Source organism: Ochlerotatus camptorhynchus, unplaced genomic scaffold (genome assembly GCF_037179485.1).
Source record: "Ochlerotatus camptorhynchus isolate MF236.1 unplaced genomic scaffold, CSIRO-AGI_Acam_v1.1 ptg000234l, whole genome shotgun sequence".
Classification (NCBI taxonomy): Eukaryota; Metazoa; Arthropoda; class Insecta; order Diptera; family Culicidae; genus Ochlerotatus; species Ochlerotatus camptorhynchus.
This window is the reverse complement of record NW_027040724.1, coordinates 540,539-556,925: the sequence shown is the minus strand read 5'-3', so window position 1 is coordinate 556,925 and position 16,387 is coordinate 540,539. Positions and strand designations below refer to the sequence as shown.

The window sequence follows — 16,387 nt, the reverse complement described above, 5'->3', positions numbered from 1 at the left end:
TCCTCGAAGCACTCGGAACTTCCCTGATTATAATGAGACTACCGGAATATCTCTAATCACCTTTGAAGTTCTCTGGACTTTCTTGAAGATTACGAAATCTCTTACGTGCTCTCACAATTTTCTTGATTTTATTGTAACATCAGCATTGAAGTTCTCTGATCCTCCCGATTTTTTTTTTAAATTTTAAAAGTTATCGACACTGTCATTAAAAAGCATAGAACTTCCCATAAAATGTTCTCACAATGTTCTAATATTCATGTAACTTCCCTTACGTTTCTTAAATTTGCATGAGCCTCTCAGGACATTGCTGAAGTTTTCGGAAATTGCCTAAGTTTCTCGGAACTTCTTTATAATTTCAGCAATTTCATGGAAATTAATTGATCTGTCCTGATGTGCTCTGAGCTTCACTAAAGTTCCTGAAAACCATTAAATTTCCCTGAAGTTCTTTGGACTTGTGAAGTTTCCAAAATATGTATGATGTTTCTTTAAGTTCATTGGAGGTAGCTGGACTTTTCAGAAATTTCCGTTTTTTTTTTAATTTTAACAGAAGGTAATGAAACTGTCTTTAATTTATCGAAACTTACACAAAAGTCTGGACTTTTTTGAAGTTTCAGAACTTATTAAATGTTCCTGCAGCTAGTGTGGATCCGCAATAAAAATCTGATAGCATCCTTGAAGTTCCGGGAAAGTTGATAAAACTGGCGAGAGAAGATGAAAGAATCATTCGAGCGAAGGCTGAAGAAGCTTCCAAGGTAAGGTGGAAGAAAATTCCAGGCAAAGTTGGATGAAACTTCAGGAAGTATAAAAATGAATAAAAACTTCCGGAAGTTAAATAATGTTTAAAAAATATTTCTCGACTCCTTAGGAATTACCGGAAAGAGCCATCGACTATTTCTCGATTGATCGGTAGCCAAAAACGGCGAGGAAATGCAAACATTAGTCGAAAGAGTATCAAGCATAAGACATCTTTAGAGATGATTGTTTAGAATTTTGAAGGCTAAAAAAATATGAGGTATTCAAAAAGATACAAGTCTCTCACAAAAATTTTCTCTGAAATTCGAGCACGGGCAGGCAATAATAATTTTAAAAAGAAAATCGGAACAAATCGGTATAAAATCTCAAACATCGGTATTCTGAGGAACCTTATCTGTATATCGGTATCTAGTTTGGAAATCGGTATAAATACCGATAAATCGATACATCTGGCAACGCTGAGTTCCAGGCAAAATAGAAGCTTCCTACACGGTAACCGCAAAACACTCAATAATAACTATAAAAGGCTCGATATTGACTACAAAGTAAGCATTTTCGAGGGAAACTGGGACTACCCATTAAATGAGTAAAATAAATCACCCATTTATGAGTTTTTGTTACTTACAAATGGATACTTACTACTTATTTTTGTAGATAAAATTACTCATGAAAGGGTAAAATTTTACTCATTTAATGGGTTGTGCCAGTTTCCCCTGAAAATGCTTACAAACCTCGGACTTGGATGGGGAATATTCGCTACAAAGGTCAATCTTTTAGTAATTCTACTTGATAATTGAGGCTTATACCATTTTTGCATTGATACGTGGCAAGCATAGTGATGTTATATGTCCCGAAAATTACCTCGACCGAACCGGGAACAAACCTGCCATGTCCAGCTTAGTTTTCCGTTTTTGCCTTGCACTAACTAGGCTAATGGAAACCCCAATATACAATAATCTATTGTACGATGAATCTCACTTCCAGTTAAGCATACCCTACAGATTTATAGTTCAATTCACGCGCTTTCTCGCCTTTCTCCAATTTCGACGATGAATCACATCTTCTTCTAATAGTAGGACACTTTGTGGCTCGAAACTGTAATGTCATAAATTAGTTCAACCAATCGCCGTCGGAGCAAACCATGCGCGGAGATTGCAGGCCACCAGCATAGCGGAAGACACACACTCTCCACCATATAGGCCAACGGGTTTGACAGATGGCCCCCTCTGTTCACCAAAAGCAGTAAAACCACGATGCTGCTACCGAACATAAAGCGCTAATAAAATTTATAATCGAAATTAAAGCTTCCCAATGATGATGACGATGACAGGCGCGGAAGATATGCTGGTGGATAGACGAATAATTCAGGAAGCTAAATGAGGTCGTCAATAAAATTTAATCTCATCCCTCAGCGGACAACGAACATGAGATTAGGTAGGGAAAAGTCCCTTGCTTCCTATGGACGAGACAAAGCTGATCAATTCAGGAGTAATTAAAGATTCTATCCAATTTCTCGCAGTTCGAAGTGGCAGGATGATGAAAGGGGGAGGCGGAAGGGTTTTCGGATACATGGCAGGAAGTTTCCAGGAATCAAGAGCAATCAGTGCAGAGTAATTTCATTACAGATAGTTTGCAAAGTTGATGAGTCGTAAAAGTCTATCTATAGATTGCTGCTTCTGAGATTCTATTCATATTGACCAACGGGTAGAGAAGGATTACTGTGGGAGGGGGGCTTGGTTCATTTGTTGGCTTAAGAAATCGAAAAGTCATTTCGAAACGGATCATCGCAGGCGGGAAGAAACTGCTTTTTCCCCCTTTAATTGTGAGACTTCAGATAAATGAACCCTCTTTTAAGTGTTTTTGATTGAGCAGAAGCAATTTTTCTTGGAGACATAGCAATGGTGGACAGGCGCAGCACTGATGATTATTTGAAATGTAAACACATTGCGTAAAAGAGTTTTTACTTTTACTTTGTGAAATTCGCTAGATTGCAAGATTGCTGGAATAGGTCATTTTAATTTGAGAATTCTATGAAGCATGTTTGCTAGAGAACATCCACAGCCAGCAGCCTGAGATTTACACAGTGATGAAATTTTCCACGGATTGCAGCGGATATCTAGAGGCACGGTGTATCGGAAACCACCCCAATCCCAGAAAACACCCAGCATCTCAAAACATTTCACCCCTGAAAACATAAACAAACAAAAGCACCGATTCGGGAAATACCTACACAATTCCATGTTGAATTGACATTGTTTGATCGCATTCGCTACACTCTTGACGGAGCTAGCAATTTGAGTGGAAGGAGGAATTTTCTCAACTGCCACCGCTTTTCCAATTTAGAAAACTAAAAAATTTCCTCAGGGGTGACGAAGATAGAAACTCCGACGAGTGACTAGCTACTGCCATACATCGACAGGGGGAGGAAAGTAATTTCGAGATTGGAAAACGGAGGGTGGTTTCGCTGAGCTATTCCTTTCCTAGAGCGCCTATAAGCAGTGGAATTTCGCTCGGAATAGCTGCACCCTAGACAGGTTCGAGGATAGGCCTTTGTTGGTATTCTGTTTTCCGATCCATTTAATGTAAAACTTAAACGCTAGGCGGAATAATGTGCTATGATCCGTTTTTAAACAACACATGGCAGTTCTCTAAGAGGGAGCTTCTGCGGTCATGAAACAGAACGCGGTGACGTCATCTGGATTTTCCACCCTTATCCACGTAGGCGTGGAACGAGCGCCAAGAACTTGGTTGCGTCAATATTGTGCCATGTGACACGCTCAACTGATCTATTGTGGCGGTGTGGTTTCGTATTTTTCACGGTTCGGTTGGATGACAAGTGCAATAAATGTCATCTATTCTCCGAAGGTTTAGAGACGGTTTTCTGCGAATTGTATGTTAAGGCTTTGGGGACAGCTTAATCACAGACAAACAGACATAAGACATTGAATATTTTTCAATATAAAATATCGTCACCAAAACACTTCCGCCATCTGTTGAGTATACTGTGACAGGCATTTACTTTTGCTGATATATCTGCAAAATATCTGTTTGTTAGCTGATATCTCAGCAAAATGTTATTTGTTAGCTGAGTCTCAGCAATTGTTTTACTGAATCTCAGCAAAATAACAGCAGACTACTCGTCTGTTGTTCTCTAGGCGAATAAATTTAATTGTGTAGGTCATTTCTAGCAACACTGGCAATGCAAACAAAATAGAGATTAGTGACGTTTAACACACGCACACTAACGGGGGTCTATCGCCGTGTAAAGTCGTTTATTATTTTCCTCGGGCTAACCTCAAAATGTATGTAATTCGATCTGTCAAAATGAGTTTGACAGCGGTTTGTTATATATTTTCCTCGGATTTTCACTACCACAATTTCACACAGTACACCAATACCACCAGGCGTGAAAATCTACCAGGCTGTTGCACTCTCGACAAAAAAAATTAATTGTGTTGGTCATTTCTAGCAACACTGGCAATGTAAACAAAATAGGCGCTGTCCTTTGACAGTTCGTTTGGCTCAAAACCTGAGAAGGAGAAGCAGACTCAAAAAATATGAACGTCAAATGGAGCCAGAATCAAGCTGTCACAAACTGTCATTGGGAGTCAAGTAGTTTCATGATGCTTTTCCTACAGTTCAACAAGAATACACAAGGCAGTATCTAAATGATGCGTAAAGTAATTTACCCAAGTAATTCACCTTTTTTTTCAACATCGTAGTATGGCGTACAAAGTAGTGTTTTTGTTGAGTTGTGCTGTGAAAATAAATTAATAATTTCGTGTGAAATAGTGGCGTGTGCCGCGAAAGGATTATTCCAACGCGTGCCCGTGGTGTTTTTCTAACAGGATAAGTAGAGGAAAGGTTGCCTAGCAACTAGTTTTTTTTAATTTTGTATTTTCCCCCCGGCGCGCTATTGATTTGTATAGTGAGCTGTGGCGGTAAAATTTTATTTTGTGTTCTCCTCCCCTGTATATGTCTGCTGCTAACAGTGTTAGCGTTTAATTTGGTAGAATGGATGTGTGTAATGTATGCGAGCAGTCTATTGCTATGAGTGGGCTCCCAGTTACGTGTGTAGGTCCGTGCCAGGGCGTCACAATATCAGCTTCAATCGACCAAATCGATGCGACGAAGAGACTGCTGGCTTTCTTTTTCTGTTAAAGTCGAACAGCTTCGCAGCATTCTAGAACCTCAGTCGGCGTGCACAAACAAATGTTCAATCGCTTGTCTCTCTTTCTCCCGTCGCTCCATTGGTCTTCCTTTCAAGCTTCGTCGAAATGGATGAGCGAAAGAGCGCTCGACTTTGATAGTTTTCTCTTTCATGAAACACATCAACAGAGGTTTCATGACGTATATGACGGAAAATGAAATAACACATTTAAAGCATTTCTCACGTCAAAACACTTGAAGATTACACGTCATATTTCTAATTTATCTTCCATCCATATATTTATCTAAAAAAATGATCGAAAACGGGACATAACGCATTTTAAACAAATTGAAAGAGCGGCGATAGAGTGTTCGTGAAAGGGGATTGAAAGCCATAATGAAGTTCGTTTAACTAGAAAATCGACGTTATTTACATTGAAAGCGATGAGCAAAGCAACGACGAGAAGTTCCACAGCCAGCCTTTCCTTCCAAGCGTCCTTCTTTTTTATTTTCGTTTCTTGCTGATAGTCTAGCTAGGCGTTATAGAAATGAAGCGTCGAACACGTATGTATGAGAGAAACAAAACACGAGTTCATTTTAGAGCTTCGAAATTGTAGAGCCCTGGTCCGTGCAATGGAACGTTCCATTTCGCTTGTGCGGCACTCACTAAGACTGCGGCCAGGCTTATAGCAGATAATGCAAATGTTCTGTTCAAGTGTGATAGTTGTCTATCAGATCAGAGTTGTGACGAGCAGAATGATCTGATCTCGCGCGTCAAAAGGATAGAGGAAGAGATGAAGAAGGTTTTTCAACTCTCGGACTCGATCACTGGCATGCGAGATCACATTGCTGCTCAGGTGGACATCGCGGTTAAAAGCGGGATGGCAGATATTAGAATAAATGTAAATGGTCTTGAAAATTTGATTTGTGAGAAATTGGATAATATGAAAAGTTCATTTTTTAAAATTGATGCGGAAAACCAATTAGCTGTAAAGAATGATCCGTGTAGTTCATCTAGGACGATTCAGTCGGAATCGGACAAAAATACCAGACGCAAAAAACGTAAATTAGTAATTAGTAATAGTGATCATGATGATGATGTTGTTTTTCAAGAAAATGCGAGTTTTGCGGATGTTGTAAAAAGACATAGTCGTATTAGTCAAAGTAAAACTAATAGTAACAGTAATAGTAAAAGTAACAAACCAGAAAATCGTAAGACTCGTCCAGTCATTGTGATTAAACCGAAAGAGTCCAAACAACCTTGCGAAGATACTCGTAAGTTTTTAAAAACTCAGTTGGATCCAAAAACACACAAAATCAGTAATTTTAGGAATGGTAAAGATGGCTCCATTATTGTTGAGTGTGCAACAGGAGCAAACGTAAGTGATGTGAAAAATGGTATTGAAAGCAATCTGGGTGAAAAATATAGTGCTGTTGTTCCCACTTCGGTGCCAAGATTGAAAATAGTGGGCATGAGCGATCAGTTTTCCTCCGATGTCTTTATTGACTACTTAAAAAGTCAAAATGAAGACATCGCTATTAATGATGTAAAAGTAGTGAACATGTTTGAAAATCCACGCTTCACTTATAACAAGTTTAGTGTTGTAATTGAAGTCGATGTCGATACTTATAAATGTTTGTTATGTGCGAAAAAAGTAAATGTAGGGTTTGATCGGTGCTCGATAGTTCCCGCGATTAATGTGTTGAGATGCTTCAAATGTGGAGAATTTGGGCACAAGAGCATGGATTGCAAAAATTGTGATAGATGCTCTAGGTGCAGCCAACAACACAAAACGTCGGAGTGTACGTCAACTGTATTGAAATGTATTAATTGTTTGAAAATGAATAAAGAACGAAAAATGAACTTGGACGTCAACCATGCCGCATTTAGCTCGGAATGTTTGCTCTATAAAAGACTTTTTGATCAGAAGAAAAGCAGCTTGCGTTTCAATAAATAGCAGCCAAGTTCCAGGAATGTGAATCAATTCGATTTTTTATATTTGAATATTGCGGGGTTGTCAACAAACTACGTAGCATTACGTCAGATTGTTGAGGAAAAACGTCCTCTTTTAGTTTTATTATCTGAAACTCATATTGTAGAAACTGAAGCTTTTGATCAGTATAGTATTCCGGGATATATTATTGCTGCTTGTTTATCACATTCTAGACACACTGGCGGTGTTGCTATTTATGTCAAAGAATCAGTTCAATTCAACCTTCGTACCAACGAAGTTATTGATGGCAACTGGTTCTTGGGCATTACTGTTGTACGTGGCATGAAGATGGGTAATTATGGTGTTTTGTATCATTCTCCCAGTTCTAGTGACCAGCGTTTTGTTGAAGTTTTAGAGAACTGGCTCGAGACATTCCTTGATTCTAGTAAATTAAATATATTGGCTGGTGATTTTAATATTAATTGGCGTGATAACCATAATTCGAATCATTTGAAGCGTTTAGCTGAGTTTTTTTAATTTAAAGCAAACGGTAAATGAATATACGCGTATTTCCAGGCACAGTAGAACTTTAATTGATGCTTACACAGTTTTGGTCACGAACTGCTCAAATAACTTTGCACACAGTTGATGAAACATAGTTCTTTTTGAAGCAGTCGATAGAATAGAGTTTAACCTAAAAAGTAGATGTTAATTCTAGTAATAAACTGTATTTGTTTTTGTGTTGTAAAAATTAAGTGTGAAATGTTAGCTGCACATCTCGGGCTTTAAGTGTAAAAAATCATTGGTGTTGATTCAAATGTTAAGATTTACCTACTTTTTGCATATCTATAGTAAAATTGGATCTAATCCATCAATTACTTTAAAGAAAAACAAATTTCAACAACAGAGTGAAAAGTTATCAACAAATGAGCAGTAGCATTTCATGTTACGTGATAAAACTACGGACTTTAATCATGAAAAATGTGAAACAATAGCAAGTAAGTTTGTCCCATCAAGCAAAGTAATCGCATATCAGTTCCATTTTTGAATTAAATCGTGCAGATTCTAAGTTACAGTTCTGATTTTTTGAATCGCCATTTTTTTCACTGATTTAACAAACCAGCATGCTGGCTACTAATTTTAACTTGATACAATTATCGATTAATTTGCTATAATTTTTTAGATATTTACATAGAAGTTGCACTTCTTAACTTCAACTGCCATTTTCTCACTGCCTATTTATTGGTGGTAATTGGGTTGTTTAACTTCGAAAAATATACCAAATTTTTATACATCATCTGATGGAGCTTCGTTTTCTGAGCGCAACGATATTTTTATCGATCCCGTAGACATTCATCTTGATTTTTAAATCAAGATTTAAATGTTTGATCCTTGACACTAAATCGATTCGTTGACAGCTCGCTCCCATACAAAGTCCCACCAAGGGGCGCTAAGATGGTGATTTTTTGCTATTGTAATCGTACTTATTTAAAATAGTTCCAGTGTACCAAAATTTATGAAATTTTGGATTTCGGTTCCATTTTGAATGCAGATAATGAATATGTATTCACCTCAATACCCCTAAACAACCCAATTCACCACAGCGAGAAGTAGTGGGATTATCCCGGGATTTTATAGAATCCCACAAATTTCTTGAAACGATATGAAATGTGAATACTTCTTATGTGTCATACAGTGCGGGACCGAAATCCGTACACCTAAATGATCATCTCATATAAGTCATTCTATAATTCTTGACCAATAACTGAAAGGGCCTATCAGCTTTTGTAAACAAATCTTGAAATGTCCTTCTTACACGTTCATGTGAAAAAGGAATTACAAGTTATATAATGTTATATAACGAATATTCTGCGAAAGCAATTTATCTGGATTTAAAAATGTTTTGAGATAAGTCGTTGTATACCATATTTGTAATGTTTGTAATTCATGTGTTATTGGGGCGTTTTTAAAATTGTATTGACGTTCTGTACATTGTTCTAAAGTATTTATTTCCAGGACTATATTCGCATTTTAGGCCATTTTATTTTTATTTTCAGGCCATTTTAGTCTTGCAAAGCCAGCCAAAAAAATCTTGGCCATATAAAAAATTATGGGCAATGTTTCGCGTTTAAAGATTTTTATGTGAGTAGAAGTTTCCAAAATTATTTGAATTCATTTAGTAAAAAAAACTAACTTGGTGCAAACCATTTGATGTTGATATATGGAAATTACAATGAGTTCATATTTTGGGAGGTATAGAGATGAACTAGCCTTCGGCTAAAAATCTCTATAATAAAGATAAAAAAAAATTTATTTTCGTAGGCTAATCAGGACCCAATTTGAAGCCCTTTGAGCATTGTGGAGCGAAAATTTCAAATTTCGCATCAGTCTAATGGACCGCTCATAACAGGGTGTCCCTGAAAAAAAAAAATTATTAAAATAAATCAGTATCACTGAAACGTCAACCATACACACTTAATCTAGCTCGGTAAAATCTCCATCAGCCGATTACCTCGGCATTTAATTTTGCTGATATCTCTGCAAAATATCTGTTTGTTACCTGATATCTCAGCAAAATGTTATTTGTTAGCTGAGTCTCGTCAATTTGAGTCAATTTACTGAAACTCAGCAAATTAAATTGCAGAACTGCTCGGCTGTTGGAATCTCGGCGAAAAAATTAAGTGTGTAAGGCTCACCTCTTTAGAATGAGACTTGTATGAAAATGTTCAATCGGGGGGTCTTGAACATTTTTTTTTTTTTCGATTGTTTGTAGTGTAAATCACCCCTAAAAATTGATTTTTATGCCCATTTCCGAGCCCATATCAGACCTAAAATGAATGGAAAAATCACCATAGAACATTTTGAAACTAGTCTCAAATTAAAAATGAGCACATAATATTTTGTTTGGTGGCTGTTTCAACCTTTGTTTGTTAAAAAAAAAAAAAAAAAGATTCCACTATGCGATGATGCCGGTAATTTGCGTTCGATTGTCGAGGAAAGAACAATCAACGTTTTGTTTATAAAAGTTGATAGGACCTTTTCAATTGTTGGTCTACAATATATAGAATTGGTTCCGGTTATTTGATAGATCGAAATTCTATCCGCCAGACTATGAATATAGCGTCTATAGTTTACAGCACTGTCTGTTCATGCACAAATTGACAGTTTCTTATGGGATTTTTCGGTGTAGTGGAAAGACAAGACAAAGTCCGCCACACGCATATTATAGGTTATGAGATTTTATCATTTGGAGTAAAGAGTAACAGAGCCGCCGTTAACGCCAATTATATTTACCTGGGTACTGCGAACACAGCCGTTTTTGTTTTGCAAGTCAGCAGGAAACAACTTGAAAATTTTCCGATATCACAAATTGTTTTGCTAATGCACTGCTCACAATTTGCATATACATGCTGTCGAAAGTTCACCCTTTGCTCCATAAATAACGTGTACATGGTGTTGGGAGTGCACCTACCCACATGACTCTTATAAAGTTTGTTTGCATTCTTCCTTCAGCAGTTCGTGCAGGTTCGTTCGTTCGTTACATTGTTTACATCCGAGTATTTGAGCAAGTTTTTTGTTGAAGAATATTAGTAAAAAAATGCCGAAATTACAATATTTTCAACATTGACCACAATACTTTCTCTGCCGACGGGGATTGTATGAGAAAAGTATCACTTTTAGCAGCTCTAGATCGTTGGATTCTTTTTGACAGCACCAGTTGGATTCTTTTTGACAACCATTTCGTGTTTCTCCGCACCACTCAGATATTTACAATCACATTCATGTTTTCTTTGAGTGCAAACAACTCCCATGCACAAGGCGCCGCCTCGCGCAACTGCCGCTACGCTTCAAGAACATCTTGTAAACAAACAGCAAATCCACTGATAGGGCACCACCACGAGCACGAACAGCACCCGAACAACCATGTTCGGGCTTATGCTGCTATGTTGTTTTTATTCTGCCCGTTCATTTTTGACAGTTCATTTATGCTTAATTCACACCGCGATAACCGCACGATTCGCACGTGAGTTTGTTTTGGTTCGTCAATTTGCGCTTGTTTTCAATAGTTTTAGTGGCGAGATATTTGTTGAATAAAGAAAGCTAACATGGAAATGAAGGAAGGTAAGTGTCCTCATTGCGTTGTGGAAAAAGGGGGCAATAATAGAATTTTACTGTTATTCCAGAAATTCTGAAGCGTCTAAGCAATGCGGGCGAGGATTTCGAATCGAACCTGGCATACGGAATCAAACTATGGAAGTCGAACAGCTTTTACTACATGTCCAAGTACGAAGTGATATTCGAATTCTGCCTTGATCAAGTGGGTGACTTTTTAGAAGGATTGTCCGGGCTTTCGTCGGCCGAATTCGACGAAAAGTGGCAGATTGTGAATGAATTTCTGGCTCTGCCGTGCCCATCTAATGCCCTTCCACCGAGGTTGATTCCCAAGTTGAGGAGTGTTTTGACAGAGTTACGAACCAAACAAGGTGATGCCATTTCCAAAGCGTTGCTGGAAAGCTGTTTAATCGTGGCATTTGATGTTAAGTACAAAAATTTCTACAAATTTGATTACGAGAGTTACGGAAAGACACTGAATCTGGCGCTGGATTGTTATCAGATGTACTTGAAGATGCATTTTGTGAAGGAAGAAGAGGAGGAAACGATCAAAAGAATCCTGGACGATATAAGGATTTACGTAAAATCGGCCGGAGATGACGGCAAATGGAAGAAGGCATTTACGTTCGCATTGACGAATCTGTGCCAAGTGATTTTGGCATTGAAAGCGCATAGGTTAGATCGGCATGAAGAGCTTCTGGAGCTGTTGCGGGATGTGTATTTCCAGGATGGGAAAAGTTCGAACTTCAATCGAGTGCTGGACCAATCGAAGAAGCGGCTGCTGATGAGCTATTTCGATCCGAGCACATTGCCGATTCATGTGGTGGCTCTGTTGATTGAAGGATACTTGAGAGCGTATCGGGAAATCAAGTTGGATGTGCTGTTGTTTTTGAAATACATTCTTTTGTATGTGTTTGTTGATCCGGAGAAGTCGATTCTTTCCGATGTTCATCAAATATTTCAGCTGACAGACTACGTGTTCTATCTGCTGAAGAAGTACTTCATCAAGATTGATCAGAAGCTGGTGCAGGACTTTGATTTCACAGGAATTTTCACGGTTAAATTGAAGGAATTCCTGGAAAAGTATGAATCATCAGAAGAACATCTGAGGGATATCTTTTCGTTGATTTGTACGATTAATGAATACAATCCGCTGATACTGGAAACGAGTATTATCGACATCATTCTTCGAACGATGTTCATCACGAAGGGACCGAAAACGGTGGAAAAGTTCCAGGCTATGTTAATCTCCACAGTTGGGTTGTACGTAAAGTTGAACCGAAGTGAGAACTTCCGGGAGGAACTGTTTATGAAGCTCGGAGATTACCTCGACGATCATGATTTGGGTGAGCGGCTGAAAGAACTGCGAAAAGTGTCGAATAAAAGAAAGTCGTTGGCAGCTGTGAATGAAACGTCTGGCAAGCGTAGGAAGCTGGATGATGGTGAAGAAGTCATCCAGAAAGATTCTACCGATGAAGAGTGTTACTTGAGATTGCTCTACCCATCGCAGACGGAGAATGCTGCGAAGAAAGTGTTCCGTTTGCAGCTGCAGGACCAGTGGCAATCGATCGCGTTTGCTTGGCCGGATTCCAACGGCCACCTGAATCAGGCCATGATGGACTATGTGAAAGGTCTGCTCACGAAACGTAGCTTCACTTACTGGAGAAAAATGCAGGATTACCTGGAAGAACTGCTTGCAACTCTCAGCGAAGAGCAGAGCGAAACTGAGCTGTTCAAGCTGGAGTTTGCTACCTGCTGGATGTGTTACTTTTTTGCTGGAAATACTCTCATTGAACAGACGAACCTATTCTGGGAAAAGCTTGGAAAGCAGTTCATAGAATTTGACGAACTAATGGCGAGCTTCGGACGAATGCTTCTTGATGGGAGCACCCGAGATGGTCGAGTGTTCGATTCGTTCCTGAAGCTAGTCTACTTTTACGGAAACTATCGATTGGTAGTACATTACTACCGACCGGATTCGATTGAAGACAGCCAGAACGATCACATTCATCGGTTTTTGAGCGATGAAGAGTGGAAGCAGTTTGAGGAATTAGTTCCATCATCTGGATTAGCGTTTCTGAACCGGATACATTTGCAGAGGATTCGCGTTTCGCAGTTGAACGCCGAGTCTGGGGAGGAATTGGAGCATCATTCTGAGCTTGTAGAGAAAATCCTTGCCCCGGAAGGTTCCGATCAGCTACGGTGGTTGCTGTTGGATCGATCGACGAACTGTTGGTTCTTGCAGTTGCTCTCGCTGGAGCAGAAGGTCTCCGTCGTTGATCGTCTCTTGAATGATAATTGTTACGCAGAGATCGAGCACGTCGTTGAACAGCTTGCCGACGATCACGTCCTGATGGAAGTGGTAGTACTATCCACCTATAAGAAGATCGCCGAGACGGTCTTCGGTCAATGTAAATCCTCGGTGACCCGAAAGTTGTCCTTTGACGGGATATACGAATTCGATGAGGATGGTACCATGGGCAGGATTCGGAAGCTACTGGAGAAGAAAGCAGAGAAGAAGGACGCGGTGGTTGCTGTGAGTAATGTGGATCAATTGAGAGATCTGCTGAAGATTTTGAGTGAAATTCGGATTGACGAGATCGCTGAGACAGAGAAGACGATCATCGTTGCCGTGGGTATCCTGGTCTTCACCGACGTGATGACCTGTGGGGAACCAGATTTGATCACTTTGCATGGCAACATTATCAATAGTAAGTATGCTTCAGAAGTATGGGAGTCAACCTAACATAAACATCGATTTCTTTCACAGAACAACTGACATTCGGAATGGTGCCAAATCTGCTCAAGTTCTTGGACATCGACACGTTAATTCGTATTTTCGGACAGTCATCTCCCGTGATGGTGGCATTCATCCGGCAAACAGCTGCCTACCTAACAGAGGAAGCATTCGCCAGTATACAAGCAATGTTGGAAAACTTCCTCCAGCAGAGCGACGAACGTTTCGAGCTGATTCTGTCCATTTTCTTCTACTTGCAAAAGGTACATAATTGGACCGGTCTGGTGTCTGGAAAACTTCAATCAAACATTCGCGTCTATTTCAGAGCAATGCCAACCGAAGAAAGTTGATTCCTGCGGAGCAGTTGAGCGAGCTGATTGCACAGTACGTCAGTGCGATTGAGGCGTTCATCGCCAGCAAAACGGCGAAGAAGGTGCGGAAATCGGACCTGGATATGTTCAACAACCTACTGAAAGGATGTTCCTTGATCATTCACTACAAAGCCGTCTGCAAGAAGGAGCTGTCGGATGACTTGCGCGAGGTGTTGCTGCAGTACATCGATCAAGCGGTAAGTTTACGGGAAACTGTCACTTATTTAGACAAGGTATCGGTAGGCCGTGGTGGGGCAAGCGTGTCACCTTAACAATTGTACGTTCTATATAGGGCAAATAGTGGATTAATGGATAGCAAGTTCATAACATTTTCTTCATAAATCAGCAATGTAATGCCAATTAAATCTCGTCATTAAGATCATTTTGACCTGCATTACCTAAATTTCTACCTACCACTTTTAGTGGTCCACAGTCAAGGCGTTGCCATTAGCCATAACCCAAGATAGACGCTAAAACTAGCTTCCTTTCTCAATTGCAGCTCAAAGTGGACAGTCTATCTTCGAGCACCCTACTAACGAACGCTCTCCAGCACAAAGCCTTCCTCAAGCTGGACCCGGAACGAATCGATCTGGTAGTGGAAAATCGGTGGTCCGGTTTCCTAACCCAGTTGCGGAACGAATGTCAGAATGGTGCAGATTGCACATCAGCAAACGACTCGGACGTCGACTCCCTTCATATGCAATCGAAAAATGTCAAGGTGTTCGCTGCTTTCCTAACGCACCACCAGACGGCGAAAAAGCTTACGGTACGGTTCAATCAGCTGGAGAAGGAAGCCGCTTCGGATCGAAGCTACCGAACCAAACAGTTCGTTCTGAGGGTTTATGCCGTATTTGCAAAGAATGCCTTCGGGTCGGGAGTTTCGCAGGATGTGGAAAAGGCATTCGTTAGATCGTTCGGAACGGTAGTGGCCGATGAGATCGTACCGCTGTGCGTGATGAAGAAATTATTCGACGATCGTATTTGTTTGGAGGAAATCCTCAGCTGTCTTTCGGCGGTCGTTTCCAACCCTAAGGTTAGTTGAGAATATTCTTGAAAGTATCATATCGAAAAGTTGGCCAACTTTGTCCCATTGCAGCTCACCCTGGTACCGTCTATCATGGACAATATGTTGGAATTCCTGAGCTGTATCAACATCAAAAAGTGCGCCGTCAAAGACGGTGAGGAAAAGGTCTTCTACCAGCTGCATCGGTTGATCAGTGACGTTTTGTACCTGATGATGATCATCAGACCCAACTACGTTGCCAATCGCCTTCCGCAGTACTTTTACGTTTACAACGGGTTGATCGCTTCGATTATCTCCTACAAGGAAGATCGCCCGCTCGAGAAACCTTTGAATAGTTTTGAAATTCTAACACTGTCGGATCTGTTGCTACCACTGGAAAAGTAAGTTTCTTCTTCGCACACCGATTGGTTTGAGCTTCATATTATTGTTTTGAATTGCCATAGGATCATGAGTCACGCCGGGCAGAAAGTTGCTAAAGACCTCCGCATCATGGCCCCGTACGTGCTGGCGCAGATTATCCACTTCATCATTCAGAGCAAACGATCGACGACGCTGCACGAGAAGATTTCCAGAACCGTTTACAACATCTGCTACGGGTTGATTGAAATTTACGATAAGCACTCGTCCAGCTATCTGCTGCGGACGTGCGACGAGGCGTCGAAGAACGTCTATACAGAGATCGTGAAAGGCTTCCGGAAGTATCGTTCCTTCAAGGGGAAGATCTAGGCAGGCAAGTATCGGGATTTTATTATTTTATGGCTATAATTGTGAAGTAGACTATATTTTTCTCAGTTCGTAACCTTATCTGAGTTGGTGTGTTATTTTTGAGAAATGTCCAGTATTAGGTTATATTTTGTTAAAATTTCCCAAAAAATAGGTAACTACCTGAATATTCTCGGTGTTGCTCAGGCGGATTAAAATGTTAGCTTCTCTCCCACTTACTAGGATTTCATTCAGAACGCCCATTGAGTTTTTCCGAGTACCATTTCAAAAAGACGAAAAAGAAGTATGATTGCATACAAGGAAAAAACAAGAAGAATACATAATATATGGCACAGGAAAAACTCATCGACCGATTCTTCATTATAAAAATCCGTTGCCTCCTGTGAGGATTGAACTCACGACCGCTGGTTTACGAGACCAGCGCTCTACCACTGAGCTAAAGAGGCTTTGTTAAAAAGCGCGTGAAATGTGCGCAACGCATCATGCAATGGTATGTGCACTTGTACGTTTGTCTCTAGCAGACTTGCACCTTAAGGCCGATTTGAGTTATGATGAGACGATTCGAGTTTGTTTTTCCAACTCT

At 39.9% G+C, this 16,387-nt stretch overlaps 1 protein-coding gene and 1 non-coding gene across 2 annotated transcripts; one reads left to right on the top strand and one right to left on the bottom strand.

Annotated features, from left to right (window-relative positions):
• Nucleotides 1-10,851: 10,851 nt before the first annotated feature.
• On the top strand, nucleotides 10,852-15,880 carry LOC135704346 (uncharacterized). The gene is made up of 7 exons (XM_065225784.1): nucleotides 10,852-10,958; nucleotides 11,021-13,660; nucleotides 13,720-13,949; nucleotides 14,012-14,254; nucleotides 14,557-15,090; nucleotides 15,154-15,461; nucleotides 15,525-15,880. The coding sequence occupies exons 1-7, from the start codon at nucleotides 10,943-10,945 to the stop codon at nucleotides 15,805-15,807; spliced, it is 4,254 nt and encodes a 1,417-aa protein (XP_065081856.1). The 5' UTR covers nucleotides 10,852-10,942; the 3' UTR covers nucleotides 15,808-15,880.
• Nucleotides 15,881-16,178: 298 nt separating this feature from the next.
• TRNAT-CGU (transfer RNA threonine (anticodon CGU)) lies at nucleotides 16,179-16,250 on the bottom strand. The gene has a single exon. It is a non-coding gene; the product is annotated as a tRNA-Thr (tRNA).
• Between the last annotated feature and the right edge of the window lie 137 nt (nucleotides 16,251-16,387).